At 38.5% G+C, this 21450-nt stretch overlaps 3 protein-coding genes across 3 annotated transcripts; all 3 read left to right on the top strand.

Annotated features, from left to right (window-relative positions):
• The first annotated feature begins 2622 nt into the window (after positions 1–2622).
• srp9 (signal recognition particle 9) lies at positions 2623–4636 on the top strand. The gene is made up of 3 exons (XM_044048602.1): positions 2623–2810; positions 2972–3040; positions 3824–4636. Exons 1-3 carry the CDS (start codon positions 2739–2741, stop codon positions 3941–3943), a joined length of 261 nt encoding a protein of 86 aa, XP_043904537.1. The 5' UTR covers positions 2623–2738; the 3' UTR covers positions 3944–4636.
• A 2160-nt stretch (positions 4637–6796) lies between these two features.
• ephx1 (epoxide hydrolase 1, microsomal (xenobiotic)) lies at positions 6797–14552 on the top strand. The gene is made up of 9 exons (XM_044049305.1): positions 6797–6902; positions 10298–10492; positions 10568–10748; positions 10837–11055; positions 11631–11760; positions 11935–12149; positions 12228–12336; positions 12421–12543; positions 13611–14552. Exons 2-9 carry the CDS (start codon positions 10310–10312, stop codon positions 13810–13812), a joined length of 1362 nt encoding a protein of 453 aa, XP_043905240.1. The 5' UTR covers positions 6797–6902; positions 10298–10309; the 3' UTR covers positions 13813–14552.
• Positions 14553–14630: 78 nt separating this feature from the next.
• On the top strand, positions 14631–21450 carry LOC122784167 (transcription factor 23-like). The gene is made up of 4 exons (XM_044049307.1): positions 14631–16763; positions 18123–18275; positions 19003–19167; positions 20921–21450. Exons 1-4 carry the CDS (start codon positions 16590–16592, stop codon positions 21056–21058), a joined length of 630 nt encoding a protein of 209 aa, XP_043905242.1. The 5' UTR covers positions 14631–16589; the 3' UTR covers positions 21059–21450.

Here is a 21450-nt window from a genome sequence, read left to right as displayed (position 1 = left end):
AGTTGGATCTCTTGCTGTGCCTGTGATGTGAGCCGGGGACCAGAGAAGCTGCTGACATTACAGACCTGAGAGGCAGCAGGTTTCATTCACTCCTCATGCGACACATCATTAATCACATATAATAACGATCCACTCATGTTTCTACACATTCTGACGTAAAATACGAAACATCTGATGAACTGTGATGGGAGTTGTATGTGAAAAGTCTGAATTAAGATTAAGGTTTTTATGCAAATCTGCTAAATAAAGCTGCTTTTTTAACAATTTATGACATGTGCTTAAAAGAAAAGTTATCCACGTGTCAAAATATTGCATCATGAAGAACCAAAGCTGTTCTGAGAATCTGAAATGTTAATTTAACAACGCAACATATTTCAAACACCATTCAAGGCACCTTTACAGAATAAGCATCTGAAATACAGTAAAAACAATCATATTGTATAATTAAAAAAACGAAGTAAAAAATAAGAAATTTAAACAAATCCCACAACAGAAACAGTGACATCAGTGACGTCTCTGTAAAGGAATGTGAGTGGACATGTGAAAAGACTTTAATAACCCACAATTTTAGGTAATGTAATTAGAGTTAGCATTTTTATGGAAATAAACAAAAATAATAATAATAATGAATGCACATTACTTCATAAATTAAATACAAATAAAACTAACAATGATGAAAGACTTAACTGTTTTTTTTTAATCAGACCTATAATGCCTTTCTATTTTATATTTGTATCTATTTATGTTGTCTCTTTATCCATTATCTACAGTATTCATTTAATAAATATTATTACATTATTGTATTCATCATTTTAATTGATAGTTAATGTATTGACTTCTCTCTCTCTTTCAAACAATTGTGCTGATCAACTGTATGTGTGTGTGTACGTGTTTGTACTGGACTGTATGGAAAATACAGTATGATTTAAGTTTGGATTAGAAGTCTGAAAACATGAAAACAGGCAGTAGAAAACATCAGACAACACACCAGCATGCAGTATGAAAACAGTCAAATCATCAATAATCTCCATCTTGCTCAGGGCCATGAGAATGCTGATGAGGAAATATAGATTGTGGACGGTCCCTTAGTTTCCCTTTAAGAAATATAAAAATTAAGCCCTTTTTTTTGGCCTTTTTGGGGGCTGTGTTCTGAACATTGATCCCACTTCAACTCATCATCCCCCAGATACACTCACTGACAGACTGTATGAGCTGTGCTGTGACAGCTGTCGGACAGGAAGTTGTCTCTCTCTTTCTTTCCGTCTCTTAAAAATCAATAAACAACTCTTTTGGCGATTTTCTAAATGAGTAAAGTGACATGAATATGACAGGTGAGTCCTCTCTGACCTCTAAAATGACAGCTGGAGCCACAACTCTGCTCAGGTCCACTGTCTCCACTGAGGTGTCATGTGACCTGCAGAGTGTTGAAGACAGTGATGCACAGTAACATGATAGATGAGGACCAGTTGTCTGCTCTGCTTGTTTTGCAGACTCACCGCCTCAAATTGCTCCTGGAGGAACGATTAAAGCGTCGGGATTTAATTAAATTAAAGTTGTGGGTGTGTTAACTCAGACACTGACTTGTTTATTTATTCATGCACGTATGCATTGTTGCTGATGTGGGTTCAGGAATAGACGCACTGTCGTGCATTGGTGTGACTGAGCTGCGACTGACTCAGATCATGATTAATGAGCCACGGGTGAAACACCCACTCCTCACCTGCTCTGTTACTGTGACATCAGCTGTGTTTGTGCACATTACTCCTCTGAGGACGCTGACGGCACTGACTTCCACTCATTTCATTTGGACAGCCTGAACATACCCTTATCCCAAACCTTAACTTAAGCCTTTAAACTTAACCAGCTCCTCAGAAATGAGGTTTTTTGGACCTTAAATGCAAGTACACTCTGCTCTCTTGAGTCTATTAAACTCTCTTAATTAGTCAACTACAGCAACCCATGTGCTTTGCCTGCCATCTAGTGTATAAAATATGGAATTACAAATGTAGCCACCTAACATGAAAACCGGTTGGGGTTTTTTCTACTAACCTTTTTTCATCCAGTTTTAACTATTCAATTTTGTACAAAAAAATTGCAAATTTAAGAAAATTACTTAAAAAAAAAGAATTCTTGTTTTTACCCGACAAAACAAACAGAAAAACCAGATTGTTTTCACATTGAGGTATTACTCTTTTTTTAAAAGTAGGTAGATATCGATTATGTCAGAGTAAACTTTCAATTAAATTCAAAACTGCAATAAAGGTCAGACTGAGTCAGATAATAGACGGGACATATTTTGTATGTATTGTATATTAACAATATTATGTTAATATTGGCCACTAGATGGTGACATGTAAGAATTAATCATCAAAAACAGCACAGGAAAACGCCTGTAACTTTTTCAAAATAAAGCTTGGTCGCAGTTAGAAAGGCTCTGACTAGAGACCAAGTGTATAAGTAGCGCTTTTGTATGTTTTATTACTGTTAATCAAAGTATATGTTAATGTGACCTTTGTTATTTATTTTACCAGAGGACGAAAGTTAGAGACGAGACCTAAAATATTATGTTGTTTGAAAGGTCAACCCGGAAGTACTTCATCACTACGCATTCTTCACTGTGATTGGCTGTGATCTCGCTGCTGCTGATGTGGTGTTCACTGCTCTGAAGGCTGCGGACCCGAGTCCACGATTCAAACTGTTTTTTCGGTCGAATATCTGCTCTGTTGTATATAAAAACAATGCCTTACTATCAAACTTGGGAGGAGTTCGCCCGCGCAGCAGAAAAACTATATCTGACAGACCCCATGAAGGTAAAGCATGTTAAACCCGTCCTACAAGCAGAGTAGTATGCTATCTGGGTAGCCTGTTAGCCGATTAGCTCACCAGCGACATGGCTATGCTAACTGTGTAGCTCTGATTTGTTTTGGAAAGTAAAAAGTTGTGAAATGTATTGACTGGTGTGTGTTTTCAGGTCAGAGTGGTCCTCAAGTACAGACACTGCGACGGTAACCTGTGCATAAAAGTGACGGACAATGCTGTGGTAAGTCCCGGCCTGAACATGGTTGATTTCACCTGCTGTTAGACATTGATACGCATTTAACTTTTTAAAACGAATGATATCTTATTACGTCACTGTGGCTTCTGGTAGGTTTATTGAAAATTAGTTTGGCTACTATTTTATGGAGAAAAAGTTCTAAAAAAGTACTATTTATTACATGGCCACGTAGGTTTATCTAAAGCAGGGGTCTCATACTCAAATGACCTGGGAGCCACATGAGCTTCAAGTCTGGTCAAGTGAACAAAAAAAAATCCAATGTTTGGTAGTAGTGGGCGATATGATCTTAAAATGATATGGTATTGCGTCATGATATAGCAGTGATGACGTCTGCGACTATATTTCACATTATTTCAAAATAAAAGTCTTTGTGTTCACACAGAACAATGTATAGTTCACAATTAAACCAATAAAATCAGTCTATAATGATCAAAAATCCATCTAATGAAATTCATTGAGGGGCCACGAGACCTCTGATCTTAAATGTGGCGAATGTAATACAGTACATGAACAGTACATGAACACAGTGGACTAGTTGCCAAGAAAACAAACCAATAGTTTTTATAGAAACATGTTTTAGCTTTTTAAGCTGTAAGAAAAAAATGTTTTTTGCATGCTTAGAAAAAGTGATGGATCTAATAAACTGACATTTACAGGTTCAGAAAACACAATATGCATGTTTCTTTTTTATAAGATGATGGAAGACTGATATTAATCTAATGTTCATCTTTACCACCCTCATGTTTTTTCTTTTATTCTTGTCTCCAGTGTTTACAGTACAAGACAGATCAGGCTCAAGATGTGAAGAAGATCGAGAAGCTCCACGGGAAATTGATGCGACTCATGGTGTCCAAGGAGACGCACACTGGCGCCATGGAGACGGATTAAAAGCTCTGCTCTAGCGGCACTCGCCCTCTAGAAGCACCTGGACTGAGTTCAGAGGACACTGATTGTTGAGCGCACAGTACTATCAGAGTACGATGTGGAGTCTTGAGAGAATCTGACCACCTACACTCATTTAATACCATCAGAGATGTGATATAAAGGTTTACTGTATATATTTTATCCTCTCAGGTTTTCTGTTAATTACAAAACATTCTTAGTCATCACATCTCTCTTGATATTCTTAGTCAGGCATTTTGATGACATCTCTGATGGTATTAATGTGAAATAGGGAAGGCTGCCGGGAAAGTTAAGGGGAATATAAAGATGGGAAATGCGTCAGATTTGGGAAAACGTGGGGAAAAAATGTACAAAATGATAAATCCCCTGCTGTGATGAAGCAGGTTTAGCACCTTTATTTCATTAGGTGTTTGTCTTTGATTGCCTTTACTTATTTATAAAGGGGATGAAAAGGATGGACATGGAGGCCACAGCATGTCTCATCTATTGACACAAGTTGTTTTTTTTTTTTCTTCTTCATGGACTTGTGCCACCTGAATGAAACAAGACCTTCTGATTTCTCAAACAGAGTGTGGAGAAACCTACGATTTCTAAAGAGGAACCTCCACACACCTCAAAATGCCATCTCATATACTGAGAATAGTTGTGTTCAATAAATGCTCATTTACCCCAGAATAATTGGCATCTCTACTGTATTTGTTACATGCCAGATTTTTTTGAGTGCTGCTGTTTGTAAAGCCTATTGTGTTGAGTTCAATATTCTTTAAAAGATCAAGTGTCTTAGGAGCAAAGTGAGATTCAAGGGTTAAACATGGGTTGACAGGGTTAACATGGAGCAGAAAAAAACTTTTCTCCATAAATATACAGTAAACTTGACTTGAACAATATGGGCGACCACCACATTATCACATCAATTTACAAGCAGTCAACACTAATGTGCAAGTTCACTGTGGCCTACTGTAACATATTATTTTTTTAATATTTTATCAATAGTATCAATTGTTAATATTCCATTGTGTAGACACTACTGTGAAAATACAGTTATTTCAGCAGGATATTAAAATTTCCACAGTAAAATGAGTTCAAAATCACCAAAGCAGTAGTGACAGAATTGTTCTACAATAATATGAAGTTTGCAGAAAACAATTTGATTTCATATATTTATAGAATTTTTGGTAACACTTTATTTACTTTATTAACTAGGTGTTCACTAACATGCATAAACAGCACACTAGCCCTTTATTAGTAATTATTAAGCACATATTAACACCTTATTCTACATAACCTTATTCCACCTCTATTACGACATGAATTAAGATTTTTCTTGATTAAGCTGTTAATACGTGCTTAATAATCACGGATAAAGGTATGGTATGCTACTTATGCATGTTAGTAAGCACCTAGTTAATGGTGAATATGTGTTCCCTAATCTAAAGTGTTACAGAATTTTTAATATCCCCTCTTATAGAAAATGAATGTAAAAAAAAAAATACACATACTTTTGCCACAGTAAAATCATCATAAATAGTTGTAGATATTTACTGCAGGAATATGATGAAAAAAACATTTAAAATGTTCAATATCCCCTCATGCAGTATGAGTGAGATGATCAAAAAAGCTGCATTATAATAGTAGTTGGAGACATGTTCTTCAAAAATATTGCAGAATTTGCAGAAAACTATTCGATTTTTAATTTGTATGTATATCCTAATGCCTGACTAAGTTCAGATAAAAGGAGATATTTCACAAACCAAATATTTATTTGCAATTTCAGTCAATTTATAACCTTGTTTTGCATTTACCAGCAGCAACATGTTAAGTTTGTTTTTAAACCAGACTGTTGAAGGTTGTTTATTTTTCCATGGACATGAATGAATGTAATATTTGCCCAAGGCAAGTTTGAGGTTCTGCACTCAAGTGGTCCCAGCCCTGTACCTGGCAGACCAGAGCTTCTGTGTACAAATGGGGGATTATTCATCTGAGAGGGCCCCCCTTACTTGTGGTGCACCTCAGGGCTCTGTTTAAGGGTCCATCTTGTTTTATTTGTACACGCTGCCTCTGGGATCAATATTTCGAAAACATGGTGTATCTTTCCAGGGACTCTGTTCAGCCCCTTACTTGATTTTATTCATGACTTTAGAGCATGGATCTAAATGATCTCAACCTTAGTTGTGCCAAAATAAAAACACTGGTGCGACTGGACTTTTTGTGTAGCTGCCCCCAAACTTTGGAACGAGTTACCCATGGAAATGAAATCTGCCCCCACTCACTTTTAAACACCCACCTCTTCTCCTTAGCCTTCACTTCAGGATAAGAGTAGTCAACCCATAATACTTCCATCTAGATTGTATTACTTAAATTGGATTATATTTTACTGTTTTACTGTTGTGTTTTTATTAATTTTGTTTTATACCTTTTATATTGCTGTGCCTTTAACTCTGTACAGCAGAGATATGGGACGTCCTTGTCTGATGTCTCTATTATTGGGGACATTCCTGCATTAAGAGAAATATGTCATTATAAAACATTCTCATAACTTTGCAACACCAAAAAAAACATGTTTAAGTTAACACAAGAGCCGATATTTAATAATCATTAAAGTGTTATTGGCCTCCTTATCTAGTTTCATGAGATCCTTATTTGGTTTTGGTAAAAGAGTTAACAGCCCTGGTTTCATGGTAGAGGAGAGACATCGTCCTCAATCAGGTTTGTTCGTGTAGAGATAGTGTGGCGAAAGTGCAGCTTCGGTGACCGCTGTGTACGTGAACGCACCCCACCCTCATTCTCTACTCCTTTATTTCCTCACTTCACTCGGCCAGGGCGCAAGGAAGGAAGGAAGGAAGGAAGGAAGGAAGGAAGGAAGGCTGCTGCACATATAAATAATCGATCGTGACCAGTACAGCAGCTCTGTCTCTTCTCAGCCGTGCAGCAGCAGCAGCAACAGGTAAAGTAATAAAGTCGACCGTGTCTTCTAGTTAAACGTGATTATTTCACTATCACTATCATCTTATATCTGAAATAGATACTGTTTATATAGTTGCCGCACTCGTTAATAAATAAACAGGATAATGGTTTGGAATGTAGGGCAAAGGCTGACTGACAGTATACTGACCTCCAAATTCCAAATGTTTAGCTAGCACGCGTATTTAATAAATAGCATTGCACAGTTAGTTCACTTTTGAGAGGCTAAATAGAAGGAAACACGTCGATTTCAGTAAGCGCCCGTTACATAATTCATCACTGCTTAACTACAGTGTACTTTAGCTCGTCAGTACAGAGTGTATCGTGATTTATTTGACCTGTCAAGTGTCGAGTTTTTGCTCATTTTAGGCGAAACGAGGCCATAGCAGCAACACACAAGCTAGTTTAGCCGTTATACTAAATAATAACAGTGCTGTTGTTGGTGACGCAGACTGTTCTAGAAAGCAGCAAACAAACACGTTTTGTTTCAGGCTAAACTCTAATGTTGACACTGTGTGTCCTTTGTGTTACTGTAGCATATGCTTATTATTATTATTTATTATGAAAGACAAGCAGTGATTCATTTAAGAGTTGTGGAAATGTGCTGTGTGCGTGCGTGCGTGCGCGCGTGCTGGCCAAATGTGGGTAAAAGGCACAGTTCAAGTTTTTTGTGTGCAGGACTCTGTTTACTATTGACAGCTGTCAGCAGCGACACTAGTAAAGACTGGTTTAGTTGCTTAACAAACGTTACTTATACACCTGCTTGTATGTTATCTTTAGAATATGTTTGCTATTAGAGAACCTTTTCAGACTGGAAACTGAAGTTTCATATGCTTTGTTAACTGTTAAAGCCTGAACTAAAGCCTGTAGAGAAAATAAGTGATTTTGTGTCACGGCACACAGGTTGTTGATCCACCACTGCCTATTGTGTCACTTTGTGACTTTGTTAAAATTATTTATTTAAACTGGAATCAGAATCAGATTTATTGCCAAGTAAAGCTTTCACAATGCAAGGACAAGAGCCAAAAAACTGTATAAATATTAGAAATGAAGATTGAATGAATGTAATAAAATAAAGACCAGTGTGCCATCATGTACAATATCAATATAAAATAAACACAAAAACTGTGCTGTATGGATACTGTGTAAAATGACAGAAGCAGAGTATAAGGGACACTGTACAAAATGTGCAATTAGCTGTGCAAAATCAAGAGTATATATGTAAGTACTAATGTAAGTAGTACGAATCTAATGTAAGTCAGAGGAGGACCCTGGCCTGATTGAGGAAGCTGGCAGCTGAGGGGAAGATGTTCTAAGTGACAAGTAGAAATACATATTTTCTCAATGGAATTTGGTGCAGGAGAGTAAGTGGTTTACAAGCTTCACTTTACAATTGAAAAAGGCTGTCAAATGGCGAGATAATGTATACTCTTCATATATATATATATATATATATATATATGTTAGACTTTCAGCTGGAGTACATTGGATTAGGTGAGTCATTTGATGTGGCTTAAACAGTTTTTTGGTGTATTTCCATTGTGGTGGCTCTCCTGAATGACTTTTCGTCATACAGCTCTCAGGAGCTATAGCAGAGGGGCCTGGTCAGCTAGTGCTTTACTAAATCCTCTCAGTGAGGCCACAACCACAGCAACAGTGCAACACTAACAAAAACTCCTTTGTGTGCTTCCATATTTATCTCTACACTCATGACTAAAACACTCACTCTGTCTGTGGCCCAGACTCAAATTACCTCATCCTGATTTATTGACTACTTATTTACTTAGAACAAAAGATCCAGTGTTTTTTATTAGTTTAATTTAGGGATGCACGATAAAACTCGATACATTGCCATTTCGAAGACACAATTCTCCAACTGTGGAACAAATATTATTTTCCTATTGAAAAGAAATAAGCATCCCTCAACATGACTCTGCTAAAATGCTGTTGCATGTGAGTGAGTATCACATCGGCTCATCCCTAGTTTAGCTAGTGTTGGTCACATTTGCACAACTTTGCCCCAGATGTGTGATTTACGGTGGCCTGGAAGTGCCAACCAGTATTACAAAACTTGAAACAAATTTACAAATACAGAAACAAATGAACAAAACTTGAAACAAATTTACATTTTTGGAGCCAAATTTACATTTTTGGAGCCAAATTTACAAATGGCAAAACACTTTAACAAATACCAAACTAATTAACAAAAGTTACAACAAATTTACAAAATGCAAAACACTTTCACAAATACTGAAACAAAAGCCACAGTCCTTAGGGAAAGTGAATGTCCCAATTGCTGCGAGTGACCCGGAAATTATACTTGAGATTGATATTGATATGATATTTTGTAAATTTGTTTCAAGTTTTGTTAATTTGTTTCTGTATTTGTAATACTAGTTTGCACTTCCAGGCCACCGTAGTGATTCATTTAAACAAACAATTCACTTGTTTCTACAACTTTCACCCAGAAGCAAGATCTTAAATTATCTCATAACAATAACTATAATTAACCATTGACTTGTTTGACATTTTCTTTTTATCATAACACATCACCCAGCCTTGTATTTGAGTTTTTTATTATATAAACAGAGATTGTTTGATAAGGAGACACACCCTTTGTGGACATAAGGTCCCACAATTCTCACCATTAGTGGAGGAAGAACTTTAGACCACTGTGATAAAATGACACATATTTATCAGAGCAAAGGTATATATACCCGTTTGTCATGCTCAGAGTGTTCATCCACTTCAGTGATCACATAACAGAAGTTTGCAAACACCACAATGAGTTCGCTTAAGGGTAAATGTGTGAGAGGCTATATACACAGTATGATCAGGGAGGTGAATATGACTCACTCTGTTTGACTTTAACTTTGTGTGTTAAAATGTCACCTGGAGAAACCTGGAGGCCTCAGAGCAGGAGGCAGACACATATTTGATGCAGGGCTGTAACTAAGTTTTTGAGGGGCCCAAGATTACATTTACAAATGGATTTTTTTGGGTGAATTAATCCTTTATTTAAGAGGCTTTTAGACATGCAAGCAAGTTGTTTTATAAGTATAATTTTAAGGACATTAAAGTTGAAGGGGAAGCTGGGATGGAAAGGCTCTACAGTAGGGGGGCAGTTGCCTCCACTTGCCCCCCTTTAGATCAACCCCTGATGCCTGGATGGAAGCCTTTTTAAGTAGAACACATGAAAGCCTGATTAAGCTAAAGGGCATTTGAAGGACTGTGAGGAAGTTTGAGTTTGAACTGAGACTAAAGCTCCAGTTGCTGAACTGCTTAAGTTAAAACATTAAAAAACCTTGAATACTTACCTACATATCTTATCTCAGCATTTGCCTTAGCTCTTTGTTTCTCCTTCCATTTTTCTTGCAGACACTGAGCACCATGTTCACAGCAGTGCTGGTTGGTATTGTGCTTGGAGGACTCATCTACTTCCTGGTTCAGAGGAACAAGAACCAGGTTTTGAAGGTAGAGGATGGCTGGTGGGGAGCTGGAGCACCCCCTGATGGCGAGGAGGACGACACCATACGACCATTTAAAGTCAACACCAGCGATGAAGAGCTGGAGGTTAGATTTTGTCATTGTTGAGTAGACTTTGTTGAAGACAGTGAGAGAGTTCACATCACCTCTCTTTTCCACCAGGACCTGCACAGAAGAATAGACCAGACGCGTCCTGTTGCTGCTCTGGAGGACAGCCAGTTCCATTATGGCTTCAACTCGCAGTATTTGGAGAAAGTGATCTCTTACTGGAGAAATGACTTCAACTGGAAGAGTCAAGTTGACAAACTCAACCAATTCCCTCACTTTAAAACCACAATTGAAGGTGAGGCTTGACACACACTCTTAAAACATCCACAATGAAGGCTTTGTCCTCTCTCTAAGCATCTGTGGCTTATTCATCTCCCATACAGGCATTGATATCCACTACCTGCACGTGAAGCCCAAGAAAGTGCCTCAGGGAAAAACTGCCATTCCTCTGATCATGGTTCACGGCTGGCCTGGTTCCTTCTATGAGTTCTACAGGCTGATCCCACTGCTAACAGAGCCTTCAAACCCAGACGACCTCGTGTTTGAGGTGGTGTGTCCCTCCATACCTGGATATGGCTTCTCTGAAGCGCCGCACAAGAAAGGTGAGAGCATGTGTGGAGCGTTTCAGTCTCTGGTGCCCAGTAAAGTGTATTAACACGCTTTAGTTGGAACCAAAGCAGGTGAATGTTGCTTTTTTTACACGTCTGTTGAATACGAAGTTTGATACTGGTGCGTTTACATTAATATTCTGCAATGTTTGCAGATTTTGGTCCCCACTGAAGGCCCATTCATACTCCATTTTCTTCAGTTTTACATCCATCTTAACCAAACATTATCTCCGTCACTATCCTACATACCTGTAGCAAATTTCTGTGAGGTGACAAAGTCAGATGAGATGTTTCTATCACTTTGTAGGGCCTGTAGTATTTTGTGCATTAGTGTTATTTGGTCGTCCTTCATCTTGTTTATAAGTATATCAGCAAATATTAAACTTAAACTTTACTAAAGGACTTATAATTGCAAATTAAATTGTCAGAAAGATCGCAAATTACATACCACATTGTTAAGCCCTAGACTGGAGGAGCCTGGGATGAACCTACCGGCCTTCAGTTTCTAAGATGACTCGCTCTTCTTATTCAGTCACTGAAGGTTCTAATGTGTGTTTGTGTGTGAACAGGCTTCAATACAGTTTCTGCAGCAAACATCTTCGTGAAGCTCATGAAGCGTCTGGGCTTCCAGCAGTTCTATGCTCAAGGTGGAGACTGGGGTTCATTGATCACCACCAACATGGCTCAGCTGGAGCCCCAGTAAGAAACACACATCTGCTTCCTCAACACCTGAAAATCATAATTGTACCTAGAAATGTTGCTGTATATGTGTGTAACATTATTTGTGTAGTATTTTTGTGTGTTTTGTTTGATGCACATGCTTCAATGCTTCAAAAGCTACATTGCCTTGTTTCACTGTCTTTTTATACCCAGGACAGTCAAGGGCTTGCATGTAAACTTTGCCCCAATCGCAAAGCCTAGCATACAAATGATTTTGTCCATGATGTTCGGCCGCTACTTCCCTAATCTCTTTGGCTTCAACGACATGGATGTCAAGGGCGTCTTTCCTTGCAAGGAGAAAATGTTGGTGAACGTCCTCAAAGAGAGTGGCTACATGCACATCCAAGCCACCAAGCCTGACACTGTGGGTAAGGACAGAGAGGTTTTTACACCCCACAGCAAATGCACTGCACGCAATTGTTTTTATTCATCCAATTTTCTTTCAGGCCGAGGACTGAATGATTCTCCCGTGGGTCTGGCGACCTACATCCTGGAGAAGTTCTCCACATGGACCAAAGGTGAATTTAGGAACCTGGAGGATGGAGGACTCACCAGGTACTAATTCACAAACAGGTGTGCATAGCCGAACTGTAATGTGCAATAATATAAACTCTTGTATGTTTCTGTCATGTGTTGTAGGAAGTTCTCTCTGGATGACCTGCTGACTAATGTGATGATCTACTGGGTTTCTGAATGCATCATCCCATCAATGAGGTTCTACAAAGAAAACCTCGGCAAAGGCCTCAACCCGCCACACACCAAGTGAGTGACAACGACCATCTGGTTTCTCTAAGGCTAATCCATACCACAGTTTTCAAACCAATCAATCAGTGTGTCTACCCGTGTAAACAGAGCACGTATGTTGTCACTAATGAGGCAAAAGTAAAAGTTAGTTTGTACAGAGCTTTTTGTTGACCACTGACAGTCAAGTCGTGACTGATGAGAACCAATCAGGAAGCGAATAATCGGTAACTGCGGTAACTTAGTTTTCAGACTAAAACTTAGTCATATAGTTTTGAAACTTCAACGAAGCTAGCAGCTAGCATTGAAATTCAGGCTGGGTATGGAACTTGTGTCTGACTTGTGCGAGTAGCATCCAGCTGCAGCCCCAGAGAACAACACCCTGGCATGACGGAAGTAATTAAAAAAAAAAAACTTTGTTTACACACCGAAACAGAGCATTCCACCGAAGAAGAAGAAGAAGAAACAAAGAGAAAACTAGAAACGAGCTTGGCCTATATGAAGGAAGAAAGAAAGAACTTTTGCTGTTTGAAGCAAAACATCAACCAATTCATATACAATAGTAAATATAAGCCATAACGCACAGCACTCATAACGCCCAGGCCTGCGACCTTTAAAAGTGTTTAATTACAATAAATAATAAATTACACCAGGTTTTTATTTTTTATTGTTTGAACGGTAATTACTGTTGTAAGTTTATTTGTCTAAATAAAGTAAAAAAAATTCTGAGGCAACCTCCGTCACACCAGGGTGTTGTTCTCCGGGGCTGTGGGTGTGTCATTGGATGTCAAGTGATAATATCTAAAAACAGTGCTCATGATTGGCTTCCCCAAGGTTTGCAGGAGGTTAGGACCAGATACAGAGTTCATTCCCTAAAGGAGAAGAGGAAGATGGTTCTAAAACACACGTGTGTGTGTGTGTGTGTGTTTTAGAGGCTGGTGCTTGTTTGATCCAGCCTGAGTGAGGACACCAGACATATCTAAAGCTGAATTTGTGGTTGTGTTGATGAATCCCGAACATGTAGTTATTGTAAAGAAAAAAACTCTCTCTTTTGAAACTGATATGAATCCATCGTCATCTCTTGAAAGGATACCCGTCGTGGTTCCCACTGGGATCGCCTGCTTCCCCGACGAGCTTGTGTACACGCCTGAATTATGGGCCAAAAAGAAGTTCCACAATATTGTGAGCTTCAGTCACATGGCCCGCGGCGGCCACTTTGCTGCCATGGAAGAGCCTCAACTGATGGCAGAGGACATTCAGAAGTTCACCAAGATCGTGGAGAAGAAATAGTGGAACAGATGGAACAGGTGAATGACCTAAAAGTAACGTAGGCACACGATGAGAAGCTTAATGGATGAAAACAAATAAAAGGTTGACACACGCATACAGTGTATGAACATATGAATGAAGCACTGTATATTATATAGTGTATTCATACTTCTTCATGATTAAAGCCTGATTTATACCCTGGCACATGACCTGAGCCACAGACATTACATATGTTTTGTGTGTGATTGGGTCAAAACTTATTCTCTCTGTTACTCTCTTGTTTAATGGACACACTTCCACGTCTACCTCCTGTCTATAATTTTTTAAAATCTCTTCCTCTTCACTAAATTCACCAGTTTCATCAAATCTATCAATTAACCTCATGAAGGAAAAAGTAGCAGTAGAAAATAATGCACTTGACAGAAGGATATACAGTGCTATACTACACACTATACTACTAATATCACATTGCTGTAATGCATGTTTGGAGCTGTGTGGTTACCATGGAGACAACTGGAGTATAAATTGAAGAAAAACATTTTTCATTTGTCAAGTATAAATCAGGCTTAAGTCGGTATAATGCAGTGACAACATATATATTCCTGATTCTGCTCTGTTAACTCATGCAAAACTGAAAAAAATATTTGCAGTTATTGTAAACAACTCTCCAGCTTCAGGTTTGTTCACCTGTTATATAGCCAGCCATTTCACTGGTATCTAACACATTAAAACATATTAAAGTTTATAAAAAAACAACAACAGATACCGATGCATCTATTCAGTAATTCTCCCTGTGATCTTTTATTGTGTGTCTGACTTCTTCATAACAAGCTTTGTAGTCCTGGGAACAGTTTACTTAGCAGCTGCAGATGGGAGGTCAGCGGTTACTCGCTGTTACAGTGTTGACTGCATGGACATTCCTCTAACCAAACAACATAAAACAACTTTGTAACTGTGTAACTAGGCCCCTAAATCACTCTTTTCAGGTGAAAACCAGTGTATATGGGGATCTATTAATGTTTATTGATCTTGACAGTGTTAAATATTTGAATTACTCAGATTTGTGCACCTTCTGGCCAAACACCAGCTCTTTTGTCACTAATTGTCCTCTTTCTGGCTGAACCCCTGTCCATGTGTGATATAAAAACCCTCTCCCACTCATTTAAAGTGGAGGAGAGTAGAGTGCACATTGAGTGACTCACAGGGCAGAAAAGTCGCCGAAATCAGAGTCGCACGTGAAAGTGTCGTCTCTCAAAGCTGATTTTATAGGATAGAGCGTTATCACACTGAAAAGTGACTATGAATGACACTCCTCTATCTTGAAAAATGACCACGCCCACTGCAGTACTCCCTGCCCACTTTTTTGGCATTTTTTCAAAGCCAGTGGAAATACGCCATTAGCCTCTGATTAAGGTTGACATGCTCTGATTGATTGATATTACGCTCCTTTTTTACATTTTTAATTAAATATATTTTACATTTTTATATTTAATACTTTTGTGATTTTTATCTACTGGAACATTTCTTATATTGCTTGTTTGGTTATGGTTAGCACATTCACTTTCTGCCTGTAAACCCCCCTAAACATTACACACTAGACCTTTAAAATTGTTTACGATCAAAAAGGGCAGAACAACTAATTGAAATATTATTGAAATCACAACATGGCCCATTTGTTTAAGCTAGAATGTGTCTCACAATACCATTTTAGATCAAATATTGTCCTGACTTACACGTCATATTCTACACACTGAAGAAAACACCTTTTATTTTTGCACAGATCTGTACAAATAACCCACGTCATAATCATTTTAAATGTTTTTTAATGTAAAAATGACTAATATCGCAATCGCAATTTCAGTCAAAATATCCTATATATATAATATAATATATTCTGTGGTCAAGTTGTTAGCTGTTATGATTCAAAACACGTGTGTACGTAGTATAAGGAGTTGACCATGGTGGGACTTATGAAACCCTGTCAGGTGATGAGCTGGTACTGTGTCACAAACCCAGTTATTTTGAATATGTCCAATTATGTCACAAATCTGTCACAAAAACACATTTGTTGTCCTTGTTGCTGTTGAACATGAAGGTCACAGCAAAGTTAAGACGCCCCAAAATGCATATCCGCCTCCCTTTCGCTATATTGGTAAAAGTCGCAGCGTCCCGAGCCCCTGACCCCCTCAGGCCGTCCAGCTGCTAGCAGAGCTTTTCAGTTTCCCAAGCCCCCCAGTGCCCTGGCTCTATACACCCTCCCACCCAGTGTTGTACTCCCCCAGGCCCGACTGCCTGCCTGCCTGCTCGTCTTGGCAGAGAATCAGCCAAGGGAGGATCAGGACGACCGGGCGGCCGAGATAAGGAGCATATGAAGTTCTCCACATTACCTCACCCGATAAGGAAACAAGCAGAGAGAGAGAGCGAGAGACAGAGAGAGGGTCAGACTGGGAGGAATTCTCTAGATGGACAGTGATGCACAGAGAAGCAGCAAGTGACGATGGTGTTTTCACCACTTCTTTGGGGACCTGAGTGGAAGTGGGGCATCTTAAAGGTGTGGTGAACGTTTAATTGAATATAGCAGGGGTTTTTTTTTTTTTGGTTGCTGCAAAGGAATAGAATGTCATCCTTTTAAAACAGTCTCTTTTGAAAGATGTATTTTAAAAACATGTTCTCAGACCAGGTATAAAAAAGTGCATAAAGTGACCGTTTGACAACAATATTCAAAGCAAACTTAAATACAGACTGAACAACACAGCCGGTGAACAAAGTCCTCAAGGAGAGACACTGCCGCTGCATCCATGGCTGTGAATCCTCTGGAAGGTCTCACAAAGGTTGCAGCGAACCACCAGCTGGACTCCAGCTTCACGGAGGAGCCGCGGGTCCAGGAGCCCGGTGCAGCCAGCAGCCCGGCATCTGTGCACCGACACAGGCAGCACACACACAGCAGCGGCCGCCGCGAGCCAAGGAAGTGGGTGAGTCTGTGTTAACTGTCCAATTTAAAGCAGGATTACGATGTGTTCTAGTCAACAATAATAATAATAACAAACAATATCAGATAAGTTGTAATTTAAGTTTAAATAGAATATAAGTCACATGGTTTTCACAAATGAAGGACAAACGCTGGGTTCCAGAATGGACTGAGAGAAACCCGAAATGTCATCACAAGAAAACATAGTAACAAATGATATTATTGATAAAGTACAAACTAGGGCTGCAGTGCCAGCTATTATAAGAGTTAAAGTGGGTTTTTAAGTAAGACAAAACCCAGTTCTGTAACTTCTGCTTCGTAAATGTGAATATTTTCTGGTTTCTTTAATCCAGGGGTTTCCTCTGTATCAATTTGACTTTAAATTGGTATTGATAATAGTATTTGTTGTACTCTATAGCTTTTTGTAAACACATGATCATTTTAATAAATTAATCTAGAAACAGTTTGTGGACTTAAGCTGCATCGGATGCCGATTTAAAGAAGACTGCTCTATACGACAGTGAACAGTGAAGTTTGGGAAACACCTAATGCCATTTTACACTCTTTTCTAATCAAGTGACTGAGGAAATAATCAACAGATTAATCTCTCTATTAGTTACAACCACAGGGAAAACATCCAATACTTGATTTATTACACGGATTATATATATATATATATATATATATATATATGTATATATATATAATAAGGTTGTGAACCTTTCTGAGGCTGCATGTGTTTACAAGAAAAAGGACAACACACTTTTAAATGTGCTGCAGTCAAATGAAGCAGGACTTGCTGCCTTAAAGGTGCAGTATTTATTGGTGATTGATGATGACAGTCTATTCTCTGCGGCAATGACTCCTCAGGTCTTATAAAAAATGTCTTACAGCATGAAGCCCTAGTAAGTCTTTAAATTGTGTGTAAAGTGATAAAAAAACAACTACTAACCACCTATGTAGTAGGTGGTTAGTAGTTCTGAAACGCTGGGGCTTTGTGCAGCATTCGTAGTGAGGACACTCAGAGACGTAATGCATCCCCTTATCCTAACATTAACCATCACAACTACTGTAAGTGCCTAATCCTAATCTAATTCTAAAAATCTTAACCCTGAAAGAAAAGCCTTTAAAGTTGTGAGGACCAGAAAAAAATGTCTCAAAGAAAACTCTAACTTTAACCTAACCAGAGTTAAAATCTCAGCCCTAAACATAACCATTTCCTCCGAAATGAGGTTCTGCCTCATTAGGACCAGGTTTTGGTCTCCATGAGGACTACTGGCCAGTATTTATGCCAGAAAAGCTCCTAAAGAAATCCCATTACTTCAAATGCTTGACCACTGGTTTTATTGTCCTCTGCATTTAGGTCCAGTCAAAGTGTGGGTCCAGGACAAACCCTGGTGCCAGCTGTTGGTCTGTGGTCCAGTCCAGGACCCTGAGGAGTCAACACTCGCCACAAATTGCAGAACGAGAGAGGAACCGTGTTCAAAGCCTACGACAGGCATTCCACAGCCTGCAGGTATTCACACACTAAACTACACATACACATACACAAAGAGATTTATCTGTTGACTTAAGTGTGATGTATTTTATTCTATTAACAGTATGAAATTACACATTTTGGACACTTTTTCCTGTAAGTTTTACCTCTACGTCTAACTTTACCTTGTTAAAAACGTGTTTTTATTTGTCAACCTACTCATCAAGTCAACTCAGGACAGTGTTTTCAAACAGATTCATGTTATATTTGCAAATCCTTTTTGATTTCCATACTAGGGCTATATATACTAATATATACCAACTAGGGCTCAACAAAAAAGAATTCTTTGCACATTCAGGTCAAGAGTTCAGTAAGACGACCATATCAGGACAAAAGCATCAGTGCAATCACACTGTGTCGCACTGCAATAATGATTTATTTTGTCCTATTATTTTCTCAATTCATCAGAACTTGTTTGTGTTTCCCAAACCTCAAAAATGATGATGTTCTTAAGTGTGTTGTTGGATTTCTTCATCAGGGGCTAAAAAAACTGAAAATATTCACATTTAAGATAATAAAAACACTACAAAGTTTTATTATTGTTATATAGACATGAGTGGTTGATTGGTTAATTGTGTTTTGGATCAAATATACCCTCTATAATCCAGAAACGTACAATAGAAACGGCAAAAGACATTGAAACATCTCCAGAAGCACCACCATGGTTGAATGAGAGCTGATCCACTTCATCCTCTCACCACCACAGGCTGCTCTGCCCTCAGTTCCACCTGACACCAAGTTATCAAAGCTGGATGTTCTGATTCTGGCCACCAACTACATCGCTTACCTAACACAGACTCTGGACCAGGGAGGGACGTTGGCTGAGAACACGCTGTCCTCCAGGTCAGACGGGTACCTGCATCCTGTGAAGGTGAAGCTGAATGACTAATTATGCAGAGCACATGATAACTGACAGAGAGAGAGAGATAAACATGCTGTGCATATAAAGCAAGTGCTGAAGTGTAGTTGCAGTATATGAATAACATTTTAACCACTTATGAAAACACTCATTGACCTTCAGATTACCAGCAGATTTAACACCGAAGCATCAAAATGTCCATCTGGATTTATTATTTTTTTTTGTTGCTTATTTTAACCGTAAAAGGGCCAGAAAATGTCTTGTCAGTAAGTGCTTTTGCCCATTTTTCCAGAATTACTTTCAATATCTGGCAGTTATTTACAATTTACTGCATGTTAAAATCATGTAGTAACAATTTAAAATGAAGAAAAACAAAACGTTTTATTTAGAAAATCACTGCAGTTGTACATGAACACCAGATTGAAATATAAAACATATTTAAAATAACATTTGCCTGAGTTTTTTTGTCTCAATGTCCAACAACAGGCCAAAAACGATGTACATCCGTTTTTCCAACTCTTTCCTCTCTGATTTTCCAGCGTCCTGCAACAGTAAAGCTGCGACGCGTAATTACGGTGATGCGCAACTGCACAAACGTGTCGTCTGCGATACGCTCAGTGTTACTGTTACTGTTACTTTTAGATCAGTGTTTCCCAAAATGTTCTACATAGGGACCTTTTTTACGATCATTGTTACACAAATCACAACATGAATCGTGACAGAAGCAAATTTACAGCCATTTAGAACATAAATGTAATAATAATAATAATAATAATTCAATACTTGGACAGTCAGAATGTTTCTCTGTAATTTTACGTTACTGTACATCTGAGAATTAGCATTAGAATTAGCAACTCACACTTGTATTTACATTCTGCCATCATGACTGATAATCAAACACAATTGTTGTAAAATGACCAATTAAGTTCATACAAGTAGTCGTACAAATACTATTGTAATAACATGTTTTGTAGTTATATGTTAACAGTGTTACAGTTACATTTGTTTATTTGGGTGAAAGGCGCGGACACTGGCGACCTGTCCTGCGCCTTTCACCCAAGTTCCTATGGTTTGTTTCCCTTTTGCCTTGGGCCCCCAAATTCGTTAGACACGCCACTGCATGGGATATGTATATCTAGCAAAAATGCTATTTGAATATTCACTTGTATTTTTTGTTGAATATTAAATATTCTAGTGCATGAGAGCTAGTGAAAGTAATACAGGGCTCACACCCTGTTGTGCCAACGGGAGCAGCTAACAAGATGCGTTCAAAGACCCCGGTAAATGTCATTACTCGAACAAGATCTAGACGATCTAGAGTTTAAAAGGAGCCGCTCAAGAAACCTCATTAATTCTATTACTTCTGCAAACACACATGACGTGCACTCACTTGTGATAATAGATGCAAATTCAATGAAATTAAAATAATTTCCTTGATTTCAGCCTCTTAAATGTGAATATTTTGAATAAAACCATCTTTTTTATGTATTTCAAAAAGAAATGTATGACTTCAGCGTCAAAGTTTTCAGTCTGAGTTAATGTTCAAAGTCAGAAAATCATGTCCGCCAGTAAAGATAATGTATATATTGGATTTAAACATTTTCTTGACGTTATGTTGATCATAAAGCTGCTCTAACTCTCTCTAAATAAGCTTTAACCTCATCATATTACAAGTAAATGTTCTTTCTGTATTGATGTGAGCACAGCATGTTAAAATAAAGTGATAAAAGTGTAACTTTGTCTTCATGTTGTGTCCTCTCCTCAGAAGTGGCCCATGCGTTCGCTGCTCTACTGCGGCAGCATAGGTGAGCTGCTCTCAGGCGTCTCAGCCAATCAGGCGCCCCCACCTGGACAGGACGGGACACAACCTCTGACCGCCGTCATAAAAGCAGACAAAGAGTGATATTAGACCACGTGACCACAACTTTCACCCACTTTCTTATCTTTACCCTGTAGCCGCTATCGCTGGCAAAAGGACACATCAAAGTTTAATTTATGTGGCGACGCTGATGAGTAAAGAAAAAGCTACTTTCAAAGCTAATTGTTAGCGTGGATCCGTGTGAATGCAGTCACTGAATACAATCTTTCTGTTTGTGCTTTATATCAGTATGAAGGGCCGGAACTTCAGTGAGCGTGCAGCTACAAGGACAGTCGCTCTTTTATTTTATGTTTTATCTCCAGCTGTTGAAAAGAAAATCAATAAATTATGAAAGCCGATGTGCTTTGTAGTCATCTAATTAAATTACTCAACTCAAGAACTGGTTACATGTCCTGAATCATGTGATAGTTCAAGGT

The sequence above is a fragment of the Solea senegalensis genome, linkage group LG17 (assembly GCF_019176455.1).
Source record: "Solea senegalensis isolate Sse05_10M linkage group LG17, IFAPA_SoseM_1, whole genome shotgun sequence".
NCBI lineage: Eukaryota > Metazoa > Chordata > Actinopteri > Pleuronectiformes > Soleidae > Solea > Solea senegalensis.
This window is presented reverse-complemented; position numbering and strand designations above follow the sequence as displayed.

What these genes read in the sequence shown, in the direction of transcription:
- srp9 (XM_044048602.1), top strand. Translation starts at nt 2,739, where the DNA reads ATGCCTTACTATCAAACTTGGGAGGAGTTCGCCCGCGCAGCAGAAAAA. An exon ending in ATCTGACAGACCCCATGAAG is followed by an intron (nt 2,811 to 2,971) that starts GTAAAGCATGTT and finishes GTGTGTTTTCAG; the next exon opens with GTCAGAGTGGTCCTCAAGTA. An exon ending in AAGTGACGGACAATGCTGTG is followed by an intron (nt 3,041 to 3,823) that starts GTAAGTCCCGGC and finishes TCTTGTCTCCAG; the next exon opens with TGTTTACAGTACAAGACAGA.
- ephx1 (XM_044049305.1), top strand. Translation starts at nt 10,310, where the DNA reads ATGTTCACAGCAGTGCTGGTTGGTATTGTGCTTGGAGGACTCATCTAC. An exon ending in CACCAAGCCTGACACTGTGG is followed by an intron (nt 12,150 to 12,227) that starts GTAAGGACAGAG and finishes ATTTTCTTTCAG; the next exon opens with GCCGAGGACTGAATGATTCT. An exon ending in GAGGATGGAGGACTCACCAG is followed by an intron (nt 12,337 to 12,420) that starts GTACTAATTCAC and finishes CATGTGTTGTAG; the next exon opens with GAAGTTCTCTCTGGATGACC.
- LOC122784167 (XM_044049307.1), top strand. Translation starts at nt 16,590, where the DNA reads ATGGCTGTGAATCCTCTGGAAGGTCTCACAAAGGTTGCAGCGAACCAC. An exon ending in GCCGCGAGCCAAGGAAGTGG is followed by an intron (nt 16,764 to 18,122) that starts GTGAGTCTGTGT and finishes CTCTGCATTTAG; the next exon opens with GTCCAGTCAAAGTGTGGGTC. An exon ending in AGGCATTCCACAGCCTGCAG is followed by an intron (nt 18,276 to 19,002) that starts GTATTCACACAC and finishes TCACCACCACAG; the next exon opens with GCTGCTCTGCCCTCAGTTCC.